At 49.2% G+C, this 23266-nt stretch overlaps 1 protein-coding gene across 12 annotated transcripts in view; it reads right to left on the bottom strand.

The window, feature by feature from the left end:
• The window catches only part of CUX1 (cut like homeobox 1), a 468245-nt gene that overhangs the window by 118020 nt on the left and 326959 nt on the right, over window positions 1–23266 (bottom strand). For all 12 annotated transcript variants that reach the window (XM_054656168.2, XM_054656169.2, XM_003949225.6 and 9 more), the window contains exon 9: window positions 7808–7856. In XM_054656168.2, coding sequence (XP_054512143.1) covers window positions 7808–7856 — 49 coding nt within the window. The remainder of the gene's footprint in view (window positions 1–7807; window positions 7857–23266) is intronic.

The following is a 23266-nucleotide window of genomic DNA, read 5'->3' as shown; positions in this document are numbered from 1 at the left end:
CTGGAGCTGGGATAAATTCATTTCAGGAGCTGAGAAGTAAGCGTAGCCCATCATTGGCAGCTGAGGCAGGAAGAAGGGGGCCCTGTTGCGGGTCGGCGCGTGGTGACACTGGTTTTGAGGCTCTGGCGTCTTCCTGAAGACCCCTGTTAAACCAGCTGTAGCTGTGTTTCTAGATCTGGAACCCCAGATCTAGCGGTGGCGGCCCTGAGACATCACTTCCCTGTGGTCACCGCCAGACTCCTGTCTCCTCCTGTGTCCCTGCAGAGACAGGGCCACTGGGAGCCCTCGTTCTACTTTTGTGTCTGCCCCACCATGAGAACGGCCCCTCGCCGAGCCTGAGCACTGTCCCGGGAGATCTTTCTTGCTGTTTCTTGTCTATTCTCTGTCATTTGCTGAGAAATCAGAGTTGATGCTAGAAACACAGGGGCGAGGAGGATACTGCTTGCATATCAGTGGTAACCCAGACCACGATGGCAGAAAACAGCCACCCGGCAAGGGGACTGGTGGCCACGGGGCTCACACAAGCCGATGCCCATCACCTGGCGATGGTGTCCAGGACATTGTCACGAAGGTCCCTGGCATGTGTGGCCCCAGGCACACCTCACATCCTCCTCGTCTCAAAATGGAAGACCCTTTTGGGGGAAATTACTCTTAGCTGGCATCAGGTTAAACTCTGCCTCCCCTCAGCAGTCACCTGGGAGGTAGCAAGCAGCCAGCGACACCGTGTCTCAGGAATTCTTCCTGTTAAGAGTCAAGCCAGCAAATACAGAGATGGTTTCCACCGTGAGAGCCAGGGGAGCTTTGCTTCTCTGGGGAAGGTGAAGGAGGCTTTTCTGCTCCCTGGGCTGGCGTCATATTCCTCACTGGGTGATTTGGGGAAGGAGAGCCGGAACCAGGGGTCTATGAGGTCACCTCATCCTAGAAGAAGTTCCACGGGCCCCCCAACCCCTGCCCATCCCTCAAGGGTCCCTGAAAGGCCCCAGGAAGTATGGTAAGTAAATGCTTTTGCTGGGTGCTGTGGCTCACGCCTGTAATCCCAGCACTTTGGGAGGCTGAGGTGGGCAGATCACTTGAGGTCAGGGGTTTGAGACCAGCCTGGTCAACATGGTGAAATCCTGTCTCTACTAAAAATACAAAAATTAGCTGGGCGTTGGGGTGTGCACCTGTAGTCCCAGCTACTTGGGAGACTGAGACATGAGAATTGGCATGAGAATTGCTTGAATCTGGGAGGGGGAGGGTGCAGTGAGTCAAGATCACGCCACTGAACTCCAGCCTGGGTCACAGGGTGAGACTCCATCTCAAAAAAAAAAAAAAAAAAACAAAAAAGCTTTCCCCTAACTGCAGTGCCCCTGATTGGGATGTGAATACAGGATGTAGACAGCTACTTCCAGGCCTCTAAAGTCTGAACAATTTGACTCATAAAATGTGGTAAGGCATCATGGGAAGGACACAGAGTGGGGTGGGCTTGCAGAGGATAAAGACAGGGCCTTGGGCCAGCTGCAGCCTGGTGGGGCGAAGGTGTGGGGAGAGGGCTGGGGGGTCTCATGTGCGACATGGCCCCAGACCTGTGGAGAGGTGGCTGTGGTTAGGAATTCTCTTGGGAGGCTCATTTTCTTCTCCCTCTGGAACCAACAAGAGAGAACCCTCACCGTCTCCCCTTTAAGGGCAGACTCCTTCCCCCACCCTGCCAGTTTACACTTTCAGAGTGTGGCCTTTGAAGTCCCTGGTTTTATATGGCGGGGGAGGGGGGTTTTCTCTGATCCAATCTTCCACCCCCTTCTTGGCCCCAGGTTTTGCCTCTTGTTCTCTGCTTGCATGGCCATTAAAACTCAGGCTTGAGGACACCAGAGATGAGCAAGTCCCCCGAGGAACAAAGTAGACCCAGGAGCTGATGATGGGCTAAGGCCCTGCTGCCCTACCCGCAGCATGCAATTACAGCGAACATCTCGACTCCCAGAGGTAACTCCATGTCACTGACTCTGCAGGAAGGAGGTCGGGAACAGCTACCACAGCTGGAGACCAAATGCTGACCACCACGTGTCCCACGCTGATGCTGCACCAGTGGCCAAGGCCTCCATGGAGACCCACTCTCTGTGGTGAGGGTCAGCTGTGGTTTCCAACCCCTAACCTCAACCTGGAGAGTCCTCCACTAGGGCAGTCTTGTGACATAAACACCAGGCAGGTGAACAGGAAGAGGGCAGCTCACTTCAATGACTCCCTCCCAGCCCCACTGTGGGCTAGGAGAACATGCCACTGCGCTCCAGCCTGTGCGTCAAAGCCCATATTCATTCAATACATCTTTTTGAGCACGGACTCTGAGCAGGCCTCGTAGGTAGTAAAGAAATGCTGGCTTCAAAGCCGGGCGCAGTGGCTCATGCCTGTAGTCCCAGTACTTTGGTAGGCCAAGGCGAGAGGATAGCTTGAGCCCAGGAGTTTGAGACCCACCAGCAACTCGGATCACCACTGCTCAGAAAGGAGGCCCCGGAGGGGTGGTGGGTGGGCCACTTTTTTTTTTTTTTTTTACCACAAAAAGGCTGTGAATTGCTGAAAGCCCCCGGACGGGACGGGGTTTCACATGCAGTTCAAAGTGCAAAGCTGTGGCTTCTTATTGACCATGAAGTCTCAAGAGTTCTGAACCTTTACTGTCACCAATTGGGACAGTGAGTATTTATGCCAGTGCCCTGATGTTCAACAAACAGGTGTGAATGAGGCTCGGACATAATTGACAGGTGCCGACCCCTCTGCTACTTCTCCATAACAGGAGCACTGTGGTTTAGCAATAAACGAGCACTTCAGGTCTCCGTAGAACATTCTAACTACACACCCAGGGAAAACGAATGTTGTATGCCAGTGAGCTAGTAAATTGCTCCTCCTGGGGGTTTCCTGATGGGAAAGGTGTTGGTCCAGATGCCTGCCACCTGCACCAGTGTTGGACCGTGTCTGCGCCCTCCTCTTCCTGCCCAGCCCGCCTCCAGCTCACCTCCGCAGGGATGGCCTCAGCTCAGGCCCATGCCATCTCTCCCCGTACTGTCACAATAGCCTCCCACAGTTCTCCTGGCTTCTGGTCTTTCCACTCCCATCTGTTCTCCAATGTATAGCCAGAGAGATCCTTCTAGAACTCAAACCTGATGTCTCAATCCCGCCTACGATTCTTCACTGCTCCCAGGATGAATCCTTCATACTCAGACCCTCCCACAGGCCTGGCCACGTCCCGTCCTACCAGCCCACTCTCTGACCCGCATCTCTGGTGTTGGTTTTGAACTCTCAGGCCCAAGAGATCCTCCCATCTCAGCCTCCTGGGTTAGCGGGGACCACAGGTGCACACCACCACACCTGGCTATTTTTTTTTTTTTTAACTTTTTTGTAGAGAAAAAAGTCTCACTATGTTGCCCAGGCTGGTCTCAAACTCACGGGCTCAAGTGATGCTCCTGCCTCGGCCTCTCCAAGTGCCGGTACTATAGGCGCCGCCGCCACCATGCCTGGCTCTGGGCAGCTTTTCTCTTAGTTGATGGCCCAGGCCAATGTCCCCTTCTCTGGCTTTCCTTTAACCTTCCACTTCTTTTCCTGCTGGAAATATTCTCTCGATATTCCAAGGGCTTGCATCTTTCCTCCCTGGATGCTTCTCATGCCAATGGGTTCACCTGTAGCTTCACGAAATCCTAGACTTCAGGGTCAAAAGGGACCCTTTGAGCCTTCTTGTTCAATCCCTCCTTCGGTCCACTCTATGCGTGATTCCCCATCTCATGCTCTCCGGGAGGGCTGGCCTGAATCTGCTTGCATAGCTCTGGTGACAGGGAGCTCACTCTCTCCAGAGCAAGCATCTTTCAGCGTGGCAACTCTGGAGAGCCAGACCACTGGGAATAAGCTTCCTGGCTGGGCATGGTCGCTGACGCCTGTAACCCCAGAACTTTGGGAGGCAGAGGTGGGTGGATCGTTTGAGCCCAGGAGTTCAAGAGCAGCCTGGGCAAACATGGCAAAACCCCGTCTCTACTAAAAACACAATAATTAGCTGGGTGTGGTGGCATGTGCCTGTAATCTCAGCACTTTGGGAGGCCGAGGTGGGCAGATCGCTTGAACCCAGGAGTTATCTCTACTAAAAATAAGAAAATTAGCCATGCGTGGTGCCATATGCCTGTAGTCCCAGCTACTCGGGAGGCTGAGGCAGGAGAATCGCTTGAACCCAGGATGGGGAGCCATATGCCCATAGTCCCAGCTACTCGGGAGGCTGAGGCAGGAGAATCGCTTGAACCCAGGATGGGGAGCCATATGCCCGTAGTCCCAGCTACTCGGGAGGCTGAGGCAGGAGAATCACTTGAACCCAGGACGGGGAGGTTGCAGTGAGCTGAGATTGTGCCACTGCACTCCAGCCTGGGCAATAGAGCAAGACTGTCTCAGAAGCAAAAACAAAAAAGTTTCCTCTCGCCAGCCTCTATGCTTGGCTGGGGTCTACAGGGGTCTCTCAGACAAAGCCTGGCTCCGTCCCCTGGCCTTTCTTTCTGGTCGGCTCTTGAGAACTACAAGGACAGAACCCACAAATGCCCCCATGACCCTTCCCCCTTATCTTTTCGCGTCCCAGATTCCTGAAATTATTCCTCTTGCTCCTGCTGTCCAGTGGTGCTGCCGTCTTTCCCTTCTACCCCAAGATTAGGAACGTCTCCGAACCCCCTTGTTCTTTTTATGTTAGAGCCCCTCCCTGTCCTGGCCATGGAGTCATCTCTGAATGCACTCCAAGGAGCTGTTTTCCTTATATTGTGGCTTCCAGTCTAAAATGGAATTTCCGGCTGGGCGCGGTGGCTCATGCCTGTAACCCCAGCACTTAGGGAGGCCAAGGTGGGCAGATCACCTGAGGTCAGGAGTTCGAGACCAGCCTGGCCAACACGGTGAAACCCCGTCTCTACTAAAACTATAAAAATTAGCTGGGCATGGTGGGCGCCTATAATCCCAGCTACTTGGGAGGCTGAGGCAGGAGAATTGCCTGAACCCAGGAGGTGGAGGATGCAGTGAGCTGAGATCGTGCCATTGCACTCCAGCCTAGATGACAAGAGTAAAATTCCATTTCAAAGAAGAAAAATACATAAATTTAAAAAATGGAATTTCCTAGGCACGGACTCCTTGCTGCCAATGAGCAGAATCACCACCTCCTTCATTCTAGAAACTGTATTTCTATTAATGTAGCCGTATCAGGCTATAAACTCTGGCTGAGTTGTTGGTAAGAACTCACCTCTACCCCTCACCACCCTTTCCTGAAGGCAGGACTTTACAATTCCCCCAAAACCTGTGCTTCTTCAGCAGCTACGGAACTAACATTTATTTAGGCATCTACTTCTTTTATTTTTTTTGAGATAGGGTCTCACTCTGTCACCTAGGCTGGGGTGCAGTGGTGCAATCATAGCTCACTGCAACCTCTACCTCCTGGACTCAAGCGATCCTCCTGCCTCAGCCTCCCGAGTGGCTGGGACTACAAGCACACTGCCACGCCCAGCTAACTTTTGTATTTTTTATGGAGATGGGGGACTTGTTAAATTGCCCAGGCTGGTCTCAAACTCCTGACCTCAAGTGATCCGCCTGCCTCGGTCTCCCCAAGTGTTGGGATTATATGTGTGAGCCACTGCGCCCGGCCACCATCTACTTTTTACTCTGGCATTTTACCTCAAATCCTCGAAACAACCTTGCAAAGGAAGCATTAGCTAAATTCCCTTCCTTTCTTTCAAAAAATTTTTTAACATATTTTAAATCGTGGCAAAATACGCAAAGCATAAAATTTACCATCTTAACCATTAACGTACTTTTCAGTAGTGTCAAGGACGTTTACCTGGTTGTGCAATGAATCCCCAGAATGTTTTCATCTTGCAAAACCAAAACTCTGTACCCATTTAACAACAACTTCGTATTTCCCTCCTCTCCTCGTCCCTGGCAGTCACCGTGGCACTTTCTGTCTCTCTGAAGTTGGCTCCTCTAGATACTTCATACAGGTGGAATCATTCAGTATTTGTCTTTTTTTGTGACTGGCATATTTCCCCTGGCATAATGGCCTCAAGGTTCACTTTTCTTTTGATTTTTTTATGACCAAGAAATTTAAGAGATTAAGAGACCCATCAAGGCCACATAGGAAATACCGAGTTAGGAACTGAACCCGTGTCATTGTGGAGCCAGCATCTGTCCCTACAGCCTTGTCTGGTGTCTCCTAAGACTGGGGTCCACCGAGTGGCTTTGGCACCTTGAGAAGTGCATTCGCTTTGCCAAACTTCTTAGGTAGCTGGGGACTGCCTCTGAGACCACAGAGAGTCTGTTCTGGATAGTGCACTGATATTCACAGGATAAGGCTCTCCCGTTTAACAAACCAGGCTCTCCTGTTGGACACATTAGATTGCCCAAAAGTGCCATCTAAAGGCAAGGCATGCCCAAGACTGGCCTTGAAGAGAGGGGGAGTCGGTGGAAACTTGAGAAATAGGAATAGTGATCTATGATGAAGGTAACTCCTTCCAGTAACTGCTTTTTTTTTTTTTAGACAGATTCTCGCTCTGTCATCCAAGCTGGAGTATGGTGGCGTGATTGGTTCACTGCAACCTCCACCTTCCGGGTTCAAGTGATTCTCCTGCCTCAGCCTCCTGAACAGCTGGGATGACAGGTGCATGTCACCGCACCCGGCTAATTTTTGTATTTTTAGCAGAGACGGGGCTTCACCATGTTGGCCAGGCTGGCCTCAAACCCCTGACCTCAAGTCATCTACCCATCTCGGCCTCCCCAGGTGCTGGGATTACAGGCGTGAGCCACTACACCCAGCCCAAGGCTCTTTTATTTTTAAATTTTATTTTGTATTTTTTTGAGATGGAGTTTCTGCTCTGTTGCCCAGGCTTAGATCTTGGCTCACTGCAACTGCTGCCTCCAGGGTTCAAGTGATTCTCCTGCCTCAGCCTCCTGAGTAGCTGAGATTATAGGCGCCTGCCACCACGCCTTGCTAAATTTTGTATTTTTAGTAGAGATGGGGTTTCACCATATTGGCCAGGCTGGTCTCAAACTCCTGACCTCAAGTGATCCTCCCACCTTGGCCCCCCAAACTGCTGGGATTACAGGCGTGAGCCACTGCGCCCGGCTGGGGGACCACTTTCTTTTCAGAGCAACAGCAGCACCAGCTACAGCAAAATGTTTTCCTGTTCTGTGGGCTCCTGGGGGGAGGAAGGGGTTTTGGGGATGGCTGAATTTTCCAGGAAGCAGAGTATTTAGAATCACCCAAAAGTACGCTAATGGTTAAGATGCGTCTTGTGCCTGATCTGTGCCGGACACTGTGCTGTGTACTTGCCATAAGGCCTCTCTGAGAACCAAGTGTCAGCCAAAAAGGGGCCGTCAGCTGAGAGCCCTCTTTGGAGCAAGTGGCTGCGACCCATGAGAACGTGGCGGTAAGGAACTCTCCTAGGATAACACCGTGGTGAGATGTCTACACTAAGGAACTCTCCGAGGATAATTCCACGGTGAGATGTCTACACTGTCACGGATGCCACAGCTACAAAGACGGGTGTTTGGAGATGGAGTAGGGAAAAGGAGACAGTTACCACTTTGGAGGGGATGTTCACCATGGGATGTCTGAGATGTTGGAACCACATCAAAGACTTTGCCAAGGAAATGGTTCCTGGGACTTTTTATGTCTTTTCCTACTTCTCACGACATCAGAAGGAGCATCGACGTTGAAAGCTGTCAGTAAAAAATGGAAGGATAACCGGCCTCCTAACTTCGGGTGACGCATCTTCCGAGATGCCAGAAACGGGCCCGCTATTGTGGGTTTTAGGACTAAAAGCGTCCAGGGTCCTACCTGGTTTGCCCTTTCAAGGTCCGTCATGATCATTTCAATCTCGTCGGCCCTAGGAGGGTGAGAGGGAGAGAGCAGGTTAGTCACAAGGAGACCGGCTCAGGGGGTGACTGATGGGACAGCTTCCTAGCTCAGGGCTCGGGAAGGGCTGTGCAGACCCGTGAGTCAATGCTGTCCAGCAGGAGGAGGTGGGCTCACACTGGGGGAAGAGATGTGCTTGCTGATGCCATGCGCTCTTTTGATAATCACGTGTCTGGTGCGCATGGGGTGCCTGCCTTTGATGGGGTCCCAATCTCATTGGGGAGACATAACCATAAAAATATAAAATACAGCATGTCCTGCCAAGGGTTCAAAAAGAGCTCTGAGCAGAGTGCTCTGAAAAAAAGAGGGAGAAATAAATTCTCTTTGTGGGAGGGAATCAAGGAAGGCTGCAGAGGAGGTGACAGGTAAGTGGGGTTTTGAAGGATGAGTAGAAGTTTGCCAGGCTGGGGGTGAGAGGAGGAGCTGGGGAAAGGCTACTTTAGGAAAAGGCACTTAGCAGTGAAAGCCTCACCAGGAATGAGGAAACCAGGAGAAGGTGGCCAACTGGAGGTGAGGAGGGCAGGTGAGGATGGTGACACAGGTTGGGGGACTGTACAGGCTGCAGTGCAGACAGCCTGGGTTCATTGCTATGGCCCAGCCTGCTCGTAAAAGCAATTGTTCAGGTTCTGTCTTTCCCTTTTTCTGTTTTGAAAGTACTTCCTTGAGTAATCTGAAGGCAAATACCCGAAACCAACACAGAGCATCATGAGAGAGGAATGCGGAGAGTGCTTTTATGTTTGTATGTTTGTTTGTTTTGAGACAAAGCTCTGTCGCCCAGGCTGGAGTGCAATGATGAGATCTCGGCTCACTGCAACCTCTGCCTCCTGGGTTCAAGCAATTCTCCTGCCTCAGCCTCCTGAGTAGCTGAGACTACAGGCGTGCACCACCACGCCCGGCTAATTTTTGTATTTTTAGTACAGACAAGGTTTTGCCATGTTGGCCAGGCTGGTCTCAAACTCCTGACCTCAGGTAATCCACCCACCTCGGCCTCCCAAAGTGCTGGAATTACAGGCATAAGCCACCGCGCCCGGCCTGGAGAGTCCTTTTGAGAAGGGCATGGCCAACTCCAAAAGCCTATGGGAGGTTAGAGCAGGACACCCGGGCAGACCACCACCCCAATGTCTGCAAGCAGGTCCTGAGGATGGTCTCTGTTAGAAGGTTACAGGCTGGAACTGTCTGTGACCCAAGGAAGGTTTTTTTTTAGCATACCCAAGGGCCATGGAGCCAATGTTACAGCCACAGGGACTTGGTTGGGTTTGAGGGCTCTCATGCTGTGGCTCTGAGTCCACACGCACCTGCACTCTGCTGCCTTCAGGATGCAATCCCTCCCTCAGCCACACGCAAGGCCCTTCCACACCAAGGCTCCTTCCTCCTCTTGGCCTTACCCGCCACTCTTTCTCAGGACCCTGTGCTCTAACAACTCCCATCTCGTGCAGGACCCCAAAGAGCCAGGCCTTCCTCGGCACTAGGCCTCCACCTGCGCTGCCTGCCTGAATGCCTTCTCATCCCAGGGAACCTCATCTCCTACTTCCACCCCATCCACCCTTCCCAGACCCTCTCAGCGGCTCTGTCTCAGGAAGTGGCACTGTCCCTAGTCCTAGTTTCCAGGTTTGAGTTTTCACTGGGTGCCCATGCTGTGAGCTCTCTCTGAATGCTGGGCCATAGGTCCCTTTTGCCCTATATCCCTAGAATTTGTCCTGTATTCACAGGGCTGCACGTCACGTTGGATGCCAGAGTCCTGGATGTGGCCCATCCTGTCAGCAACGGGCAAGTCTACTCCTGGGGACAGCCCAGGGTGCTGGACAGGCCTGACAATGAGAGCTCTATCCTTCCGAAACCTGCTCCATGGTCCCAAGGAGGCACGTCCAAGTGAGAGTACCCACCCACCCTGCTATGGTTTGTCTCCACTAAAACTGCTACTGAAATTTGATCCCCAGTGTGGGGGCACTGGGAGGTGGGGTCTAGAGGGACGTGTTTGGGTCATGGCGGTGGATCCCCTCATGAATGGCTTGGTGCCATTCTCCTGGCAGTGAATGAGTTCTTGCTCTGACCAGACTTTAGGGACTGGATGAGTTCCCTTGAGAGTGGGTTATCATAATGCCAGGAACCTCCCTGGGTTGTCCCTCTTGGCACGCATCCACCTCCCCTTTGACCCTATCCGTATTGTTATGATGCAGCATGGAAGCCCTCGCCAGGAGCCAGGGCCATGTCCTTGAACTTCCCAGCCTGCAGATCTGTGAGCCAAATAAACCTATCTTCTTTATAAATCACCCTGGCCTCAGGTGTTCTGTTGCAGCAACAGAAAACAGGCTAAGGTACACCCTGGACGCTGAGAGTTGGAAAAACTGTCTCCGGGCCCCTGGGCTGGGGAATTTTTGTGGCCTGAGGCTTTTGCAGCCTTTAACTGCACACAGCGATTTGAGGTAGTCTTATCAACTCCCAGCAGCCTGAATAGGGTAACAGATGCCTTGTGATCGGGTTCAATGTTCATTGTATCTGTTTGAAATAATATCCGGCTTTCAGACTGGTCTGAGAAAAAGTCTGAAAAAGCCTGTCAAATGGCCTAGTTAAATGAAGCTATTTTTAGGACGATTTCATGAAGAAGGCAGTGTCTCTGTAAGATAAATACCCAAACTGGGCCTCTGCAATACAGTGCTGGGTGCAGGGAGTGGGGAAGGGACAGGGCTTCTTAAATGATGAAACATCCTTCTGTATCATCTCAAAGTGAAACCTCCAAGATCTGACAGAAAAATTGCTGTGCAAAGACAGTCTAATACTACAAATGGTAATTAAAAAAATTAAAAGTGTTAAGGGTCTTAAAACATATCAGAAAAGGATAATCACCAGTCAATGCAGAAAGCTGCTACCTTGACGCCCTGTTGAAGAATTCAGAGCGTAAACTCCTTCAGACACAAAATAAAAGCTTGCAAACTTTACTTAAGGCAAATTGCAAGGATTTTTTGTGTGTGTTTTTTTTTTCTTTTTGAGACAGGGTCTCACTCTCACCCAGGCTAGAGTGCAGTGGTGTGATCTTGGCTCACTGCAACCTCTGCCTCCTGGGCTCAAGCAGTCCTCCCGCTTCAGCCTCCAGAGTAGCTGGGACTAGTGGCGTACGCCAGCATACCTAATTTTTTTTTTTTTTTTTTGGTAGAGACAAGGTTTCACCATGTTGCCCAGGCTGGTCTTAAACTCCTGGGCTCAAGCCATCCACCCGCTTTGGCCTCCCAAAGTGCTGCAACTATAGGCATGAGCCACTGCGCCTGTCCCAAATCACAAGTTTTAAACACAATTTTGTACTTCAGTTAGTTACCTATCGTGTATTTCCAATGTCCACATACACAGGTCAAAACTGCCCTGGCTACCGTCATTCACTCATTCACTAGCTCCACTAGTGTTTCAGACCCCTAAAAGTTTCCTGGTGCTGGAATGGGCACATAGAGATGCAGGCTTAGGTCCTGCGTATCTCATCAATGTCGTAGATTTAAAAGATGACAATGAAAATACATAGCTGCTGCGTACCCACAACAAGATGTGCAGAGGTTGACAATTGCCTAAATCCTCCTCTGAATGCATCAGCAGAGCTGGCTGCAGAACTTGGGAGGTGGATGGGGACTGGTCCGGCTGGTGAGTGAAGAGACACTGAATGTGGGTCTAGGTGAGGACTTTTCCTAATGGCTCCAGTGTGGCCCTATATAAGCCCTCTCTTTCTTTAATTCTGGCTATTTTCATTTGAATACTTCTATTCTGTTTGAGACTACTGTTATTTGGATATTGTTGGCATAGCTACTTCTGTCCTCCATGTCATTTAACTTTTCTTTTATATTTTGCTATTTCTTTATCCTTTTCTTGCTGCCTTCTGGATCAAGGTTAACTTGATCTAACTGGTCTTTAGCTATTTATTTATTTATTTATTTATTTATTTATTTATTTGGAGACAAGCTGGTGTACAGTGGTGTGATCATGACTCAAGGCAGCCTCAATCTCCTGGGCTCAAGCGATCCTCCCACTTCAGCCTCCCTAACAGCTAGGACTACAGGCACATGTCACCATGCCTAGCTAATTTTTCTATTTGTTTTTTTTTTTTTGGTACAGATGGGGGTTTGCCATGTTATCCGGGCTGGTCTTGAACTCCTGGGCTCAAGCGATCCTCCCACCTCAGCCTCCCAAAGTGCTGGGATTATAGGTGTGAACCACTGCACCTGACCTATTTTCTACTTCCTCTTTCTGGAATTCCTATTAGGTGGATGTTGGAGCTCCTGAATTGATCTCTAATTTTCTTTTCTTTCTAACATCTACATCTATATCTTTTTAGTTACTTTCTGGGAAATATCTTCATCTTTATTTTCCAGGCTTGTGTTGATTCTTTTATTTATTTACTTAAAAACATTTTGTTTATAGAGATGGGGTCTTGCTATATTGCCAGGCTGGTCTCGAACTCCTGAGCTCAAGCAACCCTCCGGCCTTGGCCTCCCAAAGTGCTGAGATTCCAGGCATGAGCCATCAGACCCAGCTGGCAATGTATCCTTTCTTCTTTGCTCCTAAGTTATTCAATTGTTTTACGCTGTTACTTCCACTTGGTCCATTTGAAAATTACCTGTTGGTTTCGCTTCACACTGCCAGTATCTTCCTCTGTTTCCCTGAGTGCCTTTGTGGTGCTTTGTCTTTGTGGCCCAGCTGTCCTGCCTCATATCACACCCACTGTTGGGGTCTGGGTGTGTCTTTCAGAAGCACTGCCCTCCTCTGGGGCCCAGCTGTTTTTGCTTGTGTGTTTGGGTCCTCCAGGGATACCAGCCGCTCTTTCTGGCAATGTACACGGTGGGAGGACAGAGAAGCCAGCCCTGCTGTGTGTCTCTCAAGCGAATTGAAGGAGAAAAACACACGGTGGGCATTCAATGCCTTTCTGCCGAACATAGGAAGGAAGGGAAGGGGATGGCCCCCGTCTCTGAGATGCCTTGCCGATGACTCCTCCCTGCTGCTTGGCAACCAGGAAAACCCTCTGGCCAGGTAGCTTACTTAGCCTTGACTCTTCCGGGAGCAGCAGCAACAGGAGGACACCGTCTCCCTGGGTGCAGCTCCCTGATCTTGGGAGTGCGGAGCTGAAAAGCTGGAGGCGTGGCTGCCTGGGGGTGCTGGCCCGCCCCTGGCTGCTTTCATCCACTCCTCACTTGCGACCTGGTGTTGCCAGTGGCCAAAGGCCCAGGCATAGAGAAGAGCAAGGTTCCAGGGGCCCAGCTTTACACAGAGGCCGGCTTGGCAGGGCTGGGGTCCATGCGGGTCGAGTCCAGTTCCTGCCAGGTTTATGGGGCCTGGGTGGGGCTTGGGCACCTCCTGGAAAGTGCACATTCTCTGGATTTCTTCTCAGATAGCACATGGCTTTGGATTTTCATCAGGACACCTAATATCCGGAAAACCACGCCTCATCTCCAGAAGATTTCACGTCATTTATAAAAAAATCAGTCCCACTGACGCGGGAAGGTGCAGACTTGGCAGTGTGAGGCAATCCTGGAAGTGAATTTCAGGTTTTCCATCTCCTGGTCAGTTGTGCTTTGGTTACTAAGCAACTGCTAAACGGACCAAAATACTGAATGTGATAACAAGGACTGCACTTACCTTTCATGACGAAAGCAACTCTCTTTCCCCAGGCTTTCGAATGACAATGACGACACCACACTCTGCAGTTGCAGGGCAGGCCTATTCCATACCAGGGATTGTGGTGACAGCCAGGCCCGGAGGGGTTGCTGTCTCCATTCACAGAAGGGACCAGAAACCACAGGAGGAGACAATGGGAGGAACCAGGGATGCAGTTGGCGAGGAAACGTTCTGATTATTATTTTAAAAGTCGGCCAGATGCAGTGGCTCATGCCTGTAATCCCAGCACTTGGGGAGGGCAAGGCAGGTGGATCACCTGAGGTCGCGAGTTCGAGACTAGCTTGGCCAACATGGTGAAACCCCGTTTCTACTAAAAGTACAAAAATTAGCCGGGTGTGGTGGTGCATGCCTGTAGTCCCAGCTACTTGAGGGGCTGAGGCAGGAGGAGCATGAGCGAAGATGGTGCTACTACACTCCAGCCTAGGTGACAAAGTGAGACCCTGTCTCAAAAAAACAAACAAACAAAAACAAACAAACAAACAAAAATCTGTATGTTTGTTACTCATTTTTCTGAGAATTCTTTTTTATTTTTGATACAGGGTCTGGTTCTGTTGCCCAGGCTGGAGTGCAGTGGTGCGATCATAGCTCACTGCAGCCTCCAACTCTTGTCCTGAGCTCAAGTGATCCTCCTGCCCCAGTCTCTTGAGTAGCTGGGACTTATAGGTGTGCACTATCAAGCCCAGCTAATTTAAAAGAAAAATTTGTTTTTTAGAGACAGGGGTCTTACAATGCTTCCCAAGCTGGTCTTAAACTCCTGAACTCAAACAATCCTGCCTTGGCCTCCCGAGTAGCTGGGACTACAGGTATGCACTGCCACACCTAGCTAGTTTTTTCTTTTTTGTAGAGACAAAGTTGATCTTGCTATGTTGCCGAGGCTGGTCTTGAACTCATGGCCTGAAGCGATCCTCCTGCCTTAGTTTCCCCGAATGCTGAGATTACAGGCCTGAGCCACTGTGCCTGGCCCATTATTAATTTTTCTAAGGAGGTATTCTTTTTTAAAAGCCGAAAGAAAAATACAACTAGCTGAGTAAGTGCGATCGGGGGCTTTGGAAGATGTGAGTGTGGCCATCAGTGTTTGCAGACCAGGACCAAGGAGGCGGGTCTTGCTTTGGGGCACCTCCCAACCAGGTTTTTTTTTTTTTTTTTTTTGAGACAGAGTCTCACTCTGTCGCCCAGGCTGGAGTGCAGTAGCATAATCTCAACTCACTGTAGCCTCTGCCTTCCCAGTTCAAGTGACTCTCCTGCCTTAGCCTCTCCCAAGTAGCTGGAATTACAGGCACACCCAATCACAGCTAATTTTTGTATTTTTATTTTTATTTTTTGAGATGGAGTTTCGCTCTTGTTGCCCAGGCTGGAGTGTAATGGCATGATCTCAGCTCACTGCAACCTCCATCTCCTGGGTTCAAGCGATTCTCCCTGCCTCAGCCTTCCGAGTAGCTGGGATTACAGGTATGCGCCACCACACCCGGCTAATTTTTGTATTTTTAGTAGAGACGGGGTTTTATCGTGTTGGCCAGGCTGGTCTCGAACTCCTGACCTCAGGTGATCCACCCGCCTCGGCCTCCCAAAGTGCTGGGATGACAGGCGTGAACCGACGCGCCCAGCCCCACCCCAGTCTTAATCATCCACTTTCTCTCCAAACTGCTGCCTCCTCCCCCCACTGAATTAATCCTGCCTGACAAACTGTCTGCAATAAGTAATACAAAAATGCCCAGGGGTTAATACCACAACTGTAAATGTAATCTTGGAAGCGCAGTAATGAATTAAATGGCATGTGGTTTCATGGTGTGAGTGTCAACAGTATTCCAAAGATTTTTCATTCTCTTCATGCTGAAGGCTCAACTAACCACATCGGTATCTGCAGCCTGACATTGGTCTAAAATCATTTATTTTCCAAAGTCTGTAATAACCGCACATATTGTTTGCTCAGCAAAATGATTTATTATAAAAATTTAGATCTCTCACCTTTTTATGAGCTGACGAAACAGCTTCCACTGATCTATTAACCTGCCCGGTATTATGCTCAGCTCTGACTTCAAATAGCGAATAATTTCAGTTTGGCCTAGAATATGTAGTTCGTTCAATCAGTTCACCACAGATCATTTCAGGGTATTCTCTGGGCTAACACACAGTTTTTATAAGGAACTGAAAAGGACATGGTCAAGGTTGATGGAAGGGAAATTATATCCACGCTGGAAATTCTAGTATTTACTTTCACGCAAGCCTCCTGGGGGCTAACGCGTGGCATCGGGGCACGGTGTTGGCGCATATTTCAATACCCAAATAAGCACGCTGGCATCAGGAGCTGTTAAAACAAAGTATATCTATAAGGCAGTTGGAAAAACATACAGAGCGGCCTTCAAAGACTAGTGTATCTTCTTAGACTTGATTCATAAGCCAATAGTCTCAGCCGGGCCCAGTGGCTCACGCCTGTAATCCTAGCACTTTGGGAGGCCGAGGTAGGTGGATCACTTGAGACCAGGAGTTTGAAACCAGCCTGGCTAACATGATGAAACCCTGCCTCTACTAAAAAATACAAGTATTAGCCGGGCATGGTGGCGAGCGCCTGTAATCCCAGCTACTCGGGAGGCTGAGGCGGAAGAATCGCTTGAACCCTGGTCACAGAGGTTGAAGTGAGCTGAGATCGTGCCACTGCACTCCAGCCTGGGTACCAGAGCGAGACCCTGTCTCAAACAAAACAAAACAAAAAAACAAAGAAAACAAAAAAAACCCACCAATAGTCTCAATACCAGATCATAAAGTTCTTTGGCATTGAAAGGAGAAATATCTACAGATTAATTCTTCCTGCTTTAAAAGAAAAGCTCCAGTTAGGTTTGATCAAGCGAACTCTCCCCTTCTACCCCAGGGCTGCACGTGATGACCTGCTCTGTCCTTAAGGGGGGACATTTTTCACCACAACCTACACTGCAGGTGAGGCTTCCTTAGCACAGGGGGTAGAGGAAACGGACAGAGGTGGGGCTCGCTGGACCCTGTCCAGAAAGAGCAGGTTGCTGAAGCGGTGGAGACAGGGCCAGGCTCTGAGGAAGGTCACTTGGCTCTGGGTCTGGAATCCCCTTAACTCGGGGGGTCAAAGAGTTGGGCAAGGGGTGGGGGACAAACCTATAGGAAAAGCTGATCGGAGCACAAACGCCTGAACTTACGGAGAAGGGCTGGTCTGCAGTCTCATGCGAGCCAGGGCAAGATTACTCCCAGCAAAGGCACCTGCTGTGGCTGTCGTGCCCTGATGGCGATGGGCCCAGATCAGACTGAGACAGGGAGGTCTCCCACCAATAACGCCCACGGGGCACCTACCATGAACCACACCCAAGGGAAACAAATGTCCCAGGGGAGGAGTGGGCAATGGCGTAGTGGCGCTGGGACTCCCTTCTCGCTAGCACACAGGAATACACCCTGCACATCCTAGGAGCTCAGCAGGGATATACCGGGCATGGGGGGGGTGGGTGGGCAGGGACCCCCTTCCTGTCTACCCAGTGGGAGGTGGAAGGAAATGGCAGCCACCAGCGATTCAGCACAGTGACATCCCAGAAAGTGGTACAAGGGCCTCTGCAGACACCAGGAGAAACAGTATCCCGGAGTAGGGGACATCCAGTCTGTACCCTGGAGGATGAGTACAGATTTACTGAGCAGGGGACTCTGGGATAGAGAGGTACGGCCATCTAGAGAGAGAGGCCACAGGGAAATGGAAGCCTGTTCAATTTTGTAACAACTTTTCAGTGGCTCTCTCGGGGTTGCGAGGCATCCTGTGACCACATCTGCAAATAAAGACGGCAGAGTCTCTTCCCACACCCTTTGAATATTTCTTATCTCACGACAGAATACTACTCAGCCCTAAAAAGGAACGAGTTAATGACATTCACAGCAACCTGCATGGGAGTGAAGACTATTATTCTAAGTGAAGTAACTCAGGAATGGAAAACCAAACATTGTATGTTCTCACTCGTAAGTGGGAGCTAAGCAATGAGAATGCAAAGGACTCTGGGGACTTGCGGGGAAAGGGTGGGAGGGGGGTGAGGGAAAAAAGACTATATATTGGGTGCAGTGTATACTGCTTAGGTGATGGGTGCACCTAAATCTCACAAATCACCACTCAAGAACTTACTCATGTTCTTGAGTAATATATAATATATATATAGAGTAATATATTATATATATATTATATAACACATACATTAATGTGTAGTTATATATAAAATACATTATATATATACATTTATTAATGAAATATCCAACTATATCCCTATTTTATTAAGATTTTTAAAATAAAAGATGGGCATTTCTTTGTTTTTTGTTTTTTTGTTTGTTTGTTTTTCATACGGAGTCTCGGTCTGTTGCTCAAGCTGGAGTGCACTGGTGCAATCTCAGCTCACTGCAACCTCTGCCTTCGGGGTTCAAGTGATTCTTGAGAATGCCCCAGCCTCCCTAGTAGCTGGAATTACAGGTGTGCACCACCACGCCTGGCTAATTTTTGTATTTTTAGTAGAGACGGGGTTTCACCATGTTGGTCAGGCTGATCTCGAACTCTTGACCTCAGGTGATCTGCCTGCCTTGGCCTCCCAAGGTGTTAGGATCACAGGTGTGAGCCACCGTGCCCAGCCTCTTTAGTCCTGTTCTGTTTCTTGGAAGCACCATGCTTGTCCCACCTTCAGGCCTGGGTCTCAGCCCTCCTGGCCCTCCTCTGAGAGGCCTCTCCACAGCCACACTCTCCACTGTCCATTCATTTTGTTTCTGTTGCATTTATTCCCGTCTCAAAGTCTCTTGTTCATATATTGATTACTTGCTTATCCACTGCCATAGTTCCAGGGAACACAGCAGGTACTCACAAAATACTGGTTGACCAAATATGCAAATTTATTTATTTATTTATTTATTTATTTATTTATTTTTGAGACGGAGTCTCGCTCTGTCACCCAGGCTGGAGGGCAGTGGGGCGATCTCGGTTCACTGTAACCTCCGCCTCCTCAGCCTCCCGAGTAGCTGGGAGTACAGGCATGCACCACCATGCCCAGCTAATTTTTCTATTTTTTTAGTAGAGATCAGGTTTCATCATGTTGGCCAGGCTGGTCTCGAACTCCTGATCTCCAGTGATCCACCTGCCTTGGCCTCCCAAAGTGCTGGGATGACAGATATGAGCGACCGCACCGGCCCAAATATGCAAATTAATGACACCTGTGATACCTGAGGTCCCCTGTCTTCTTGACAGCCATTCACTGGCTAGTATTCTAAAGGGCAGAAAGGGTAGAATTCTTTTGGCAAATTGTAAATACTACTTTTAAGGAAAGAGCCTACAAGATGTTATTGCAGAAGGAAAATGATTCGCTTTTCAGAGCCTTTGAAAAACAAGGCAATAATAGTCTTGGGGGAGAAGTATTGAAAGACCCAGAATTAGGCTTCTTTTTGTCCAATGGACTGTGAGGTCCTGGAGTGCAGAACCAGGTGGCCCAGCTCACCACTCATCACTCATCCCCGTGCCCAACACGGATCTGTGAACCAGGACAGGACTGAAGACACGGAGGCTGATGGGGAAGGGGAGGAGGGGAGGAGAGAATGTTTTTCGGGGAAAGGTTTTCTTGGCAGCCCTCATCTGTATGACTTGCCCTATCTTTCATTTTCCACCCAAGGTTAAACCACTTCTGCTTTGGCAGAAGTAGAGGGGAGGATGAAGCCATCTTGCATCTGCCAAGCCCCGGATCAAATGTGTCACACTCCAGGGTGGCCCCACCCCTCCCCAATCAAAGGCCTGGAAAGAGAGTCGGTCCAGTCTGTGGAGCTTTATCCCTACAGATAACCTTCTGGAAATAGCGGTTTTCATTTTTGCTGGAAGTAACACTGTGCCGAGAGACAGTTAAACGGCCAGGATGTCACCTCTGTCTGCTCAGAAATTAACCAGAATTTGTTCTCTGTAGATTACCATTATACTAATTTAAATGATACAAAAGTAATGATTAAAAACAAGTTTAGGCCAGGCGCAGTGGCTCACTCATGTAATCCCAAGCACTTTGGGAAGCTAAGGTGGGTGGATCACTTGAGTTCAGGAGTTTGAGACCAGCCTGGCCAACATGGTGAAACCCCATCTCTACTAAAAATACAAAAATTAGCTAGGTGTGGTGGCGTGCGCCTGTAATCCCAGCTACTAAGGAGGCTGAGGTGGGAGAATTGCTTGAACCTGGGAGGTGGAAGTTACAGTGAGCCGAGATCGCGCCACTGTACTCCAGCCTGGGCAACAGAGTGAGACTCTGTTTAAAAAAAAGAAAGAAAGAAAGAAAGAAAAAACAAACCAACGAACATAAAAACGAGTTTGGTTAAGCCTCATCTTTTCAATCCCAAACGGGAAGAAAATTTCCCTTCCTGCCCCACAAGTTGACGTGTTCATGGGAAACGATTTCAATAAAATCTTCCTTTAGCCAGTCCGAGTATATTTGATGAATCAAACGAAATGACCTTCTACGGCACGTGCGGGGTCAACTTTCTACCTGTGCCAAACCAATAGCACAGCTCTGGCTGGCTGGGTGCTCACCAGAGCGTGTGACCCCAGCGTGATCGGGAACAGCCTGTGACTGTCACTCGGGCTTCAGTCATCTCCAGGCAGGGAACATGGGACAGCTGCGGCCCAGGGAATGAGGCTCTGATATTGCATAATTCATTCGGCTTCTGCTCCTGAGACCGCACAGTGCCTCCAGGGATGAGCATCTGGGTTCATCGGCAGCTGCTTCCTGCATCTCTCTAGAGTTCTAACAGCCCTGCTCTACCCAAAGAAGTGGAGAGCGGGCTGGGTGTGCAGGTTCCTTTGTTTTTTAAAATCAAGTGAAATTAGGAAAATTGTGGTCTACAGAAAAGAGTGTGGCTGGTGGAAAATGGGTTGGAATTCTTCTCCACTGCATTTTTATTTTGTAAAAATTTTTATTTATTTATTTTTGAGATGGAGTCTTGCTCTACTGCCCAGGCTGGAGTGCAATGGCACGATCTCGACTCACCGCAACCTCTGCCTCCCAGGTTCAAGCAATTCTCCTCCCTCAGTCTCATGAGTAGCTGGGATTACAGGAGCCTGCCACCATGCCCAGCTAATTTTTGTATTTTTAGTAGAGGCAGGGTTTCACCATGTTGGTCAGGCTGGTCTTGAACTCCTGACCTCAGATGATCCACCCACCTCGGCCTCCCAAAGTGTTGGGATTACAGGCGTGAGCCACCGCGCCCGGCCCTCCCATTGTCTTTTAGTTGTTTGACCTTGGACAGACTTCTGAGCTGGACAGTCACCTATACAGGAGGAGCCATGAAATTCAAAGAAATTGGCATGAGGATAAAACAAGAACACAGAAAGAAAGGAAAAGATTTTGTAAACCACCAAGCTCCATGCCTGGATTCATTCTGATTGTGTATCAAAGTCAGGACCTTTCTCTTCTGGTGAGTGCTCACTTCCAGTACCTGACACCATCGCGAGATCATCACAATCACCCACAAAGGGGCTTTTGGCCAAAAACTTCTAGCCTGAATCTGATCAAGCCTCTAGATTCAACCACAAATTTTCAGGAAAGCATGAGGACAGAGGAGCATGATAAACTATTTCTGGGGAGGCAATCAGTAAAATCTCAGCAGTGGGGTGGAGAATCTTTTCTGGACAAATGACCCCATTTCTAGCACAAATACATTGCAAGGAAAAGAAAAAGTGACGAAGAGGGAATCCATACAATGACCAAGACTTAAAGATACACCAGCCAACTGCAACATGTGGATCTTACTTGAATCCAGATTCAAATTTTTTTTTTTTTTTTTTTTTTAAGACGGAGTCTTGCTCTGTCGCCCAGGTTGGAGTGCAGTGGTGCGATCTCGGCTCACTGCAACCTCCGCCTCTCCGTTCAGGTGATTCCACTGCCTCAGCCTCCTGAGTAGCTGGGACTACAGGTGTGTGCCACCACACCCAGCTAATTTTTGTGTTTTTAGTAGAGACGAGGTTTTGCCATGTTAGCCAGGCTGTTTTCAAGCTCCTGACCTCAAGTTATCCACCCACCTCGGCCTCCCAAAGTGCTGGGATTACAGACGTGAGCCATTGCGCCCAGCCTAAATTAAAATAATTTTAGAAAATAAAACCATTATGAAGTTTGGGGGCAACTAGAAATTTCAAAACTGGCTAGATTTACCTGATCATATTAAAAAATTATTATGATTATTATTTTTACTATTTTTTTTTTTTTTTGAGACAGGGTCTTGCTTTGTCACCCAGGCTGGAGCGTAGTGGTGTGATCATAGCTCACTGCAGCCTCAACCTCCGGGCTCAAGCAATCCTCCCACCTCAGCCTCCTGAGTTGCTGGGACTGCAGATGAAAAATTATTTTTGAATGTGCTAATTGCGCTGTGACTATATTAAAAAGAAAGTCCTTATTGTGAGGATATGTGTGTTAAAATGTTTAGAAAGGAAATGAAAGGATTCTGGGAGTAGCTTCAAGTCAAAACAGGAGTGGGGACAGGTGAGACGGGATGGGCCATGAACGGGAGATGCTGACACCAGGTCACGTGTAGGTGGGAAATTTAACATATGAAACATAAACAAAAAACCCCATAAGACAACAAAAAAAGTGAAGAGCATCACAGTAGTCAGGTATCCCTCCATCGTCACTCATTAATTGTAAAGCGTGCACTGATGCTGACTGCTACTATTCCATTTGCAATGAAACAAGGTGATAAGCAAGACATAAAAATACTCAAGAAGAAGGAGAATCTAAAGGACGCTGCGTGGCTGTGGCTGCAGCTGTGGAAAAGAATATGGATTAGAAGTGGCCGTCCTGGCTGGGCGCAGTGGCTCACGCCTGTAATCCCAGCACTTTGGGAGGCCGAGGTGGGTGGATTGCCTGAGGTCAGGAGTTCGAGACCAGCCTGGCCAACATGGTAAAGGCCCGTCTCTACTAAAAATACAAAATTGGCCGGGTGGGGTGGTGCATGCCTGTAATTCCAGCTACTCGGGAGGCTGAGACAGGAGGATGGCTTGAACCCAGGAGGTGGAGGCTACAGTGAGCTGAGATCGCACCACGGCACTCCAGTCTTGGTGAGGCAGATTGAGACTCCATCTCAAACAAAACAAAACAAAAAAACAAAAGAAGAAGTGGCCGTCCTGTGCGGTCCACCTGATGCCAGACTCTGCTAACTTTAGTCAGGACAGTTACCTTCCCGGAATCCCGTTTACCCACTTGTCAAGGGGAAAAAAAATGTATACAAAGAGCACATCTCTATAAGAAGAATGTGACTTTAAAAAATAATATACTATATATATGTTTTTCTTTGACACAGAAAAAGATTGGGCCAGGCGCAGTGACTCACACCTGTAATCCCAGCACTTTGGGAGGCCAAGGTGGGAAGATCGCTTGAGCCCAGGAATTCGAGACCAGCCTGGGCAACATGGTGAAGTTCCGTCTCTACAAAACATTAATACAAAAATTAGCTGGGTACGGTGGTATGCACTTGTGGTCCCAGCTACTTTGGAGACTGATGTGGGTGGATCGTTTGAGCCCAGGAGTTGGAGGCTGCAGTGAGCTATGATCGTGCCTCTGTGCTCCAGCTTGGGCGACAGAGCAAGACTCTGTCTCATAAAAAAGAAAAAGATTGTTAGCCAAGAACAGAGAATGGGAAGAAAATGAATTCTGGAAGGGAACCCCCCAAGTACCATCTGACCCAGGAAGGGAACTGTCATGGTGAGAGGCCTACACTTAGGTGATGGAGGAAACT

The sequence above is a fragment of the Pan troglodytes genome, chromosome 6, assembly GCF_028858775.2.
Source record: "Pan troglodytes isolate AG18354 chromosome 6, NHGRI_mPanTro3-v2.0_pri, whole genome shotgun sequence".
NCBI classification, from domain to species: Eukaryota; Metazoa; Chordata; class Mammalia; order Primates; family Hominidae; genus Pan; species Pan troglodytes.
The sequence above is the reverse complement of the archived record's forward strand: the minus strand, read 5'-3'. Positions and strand labels throughout refer to the sequence as shown.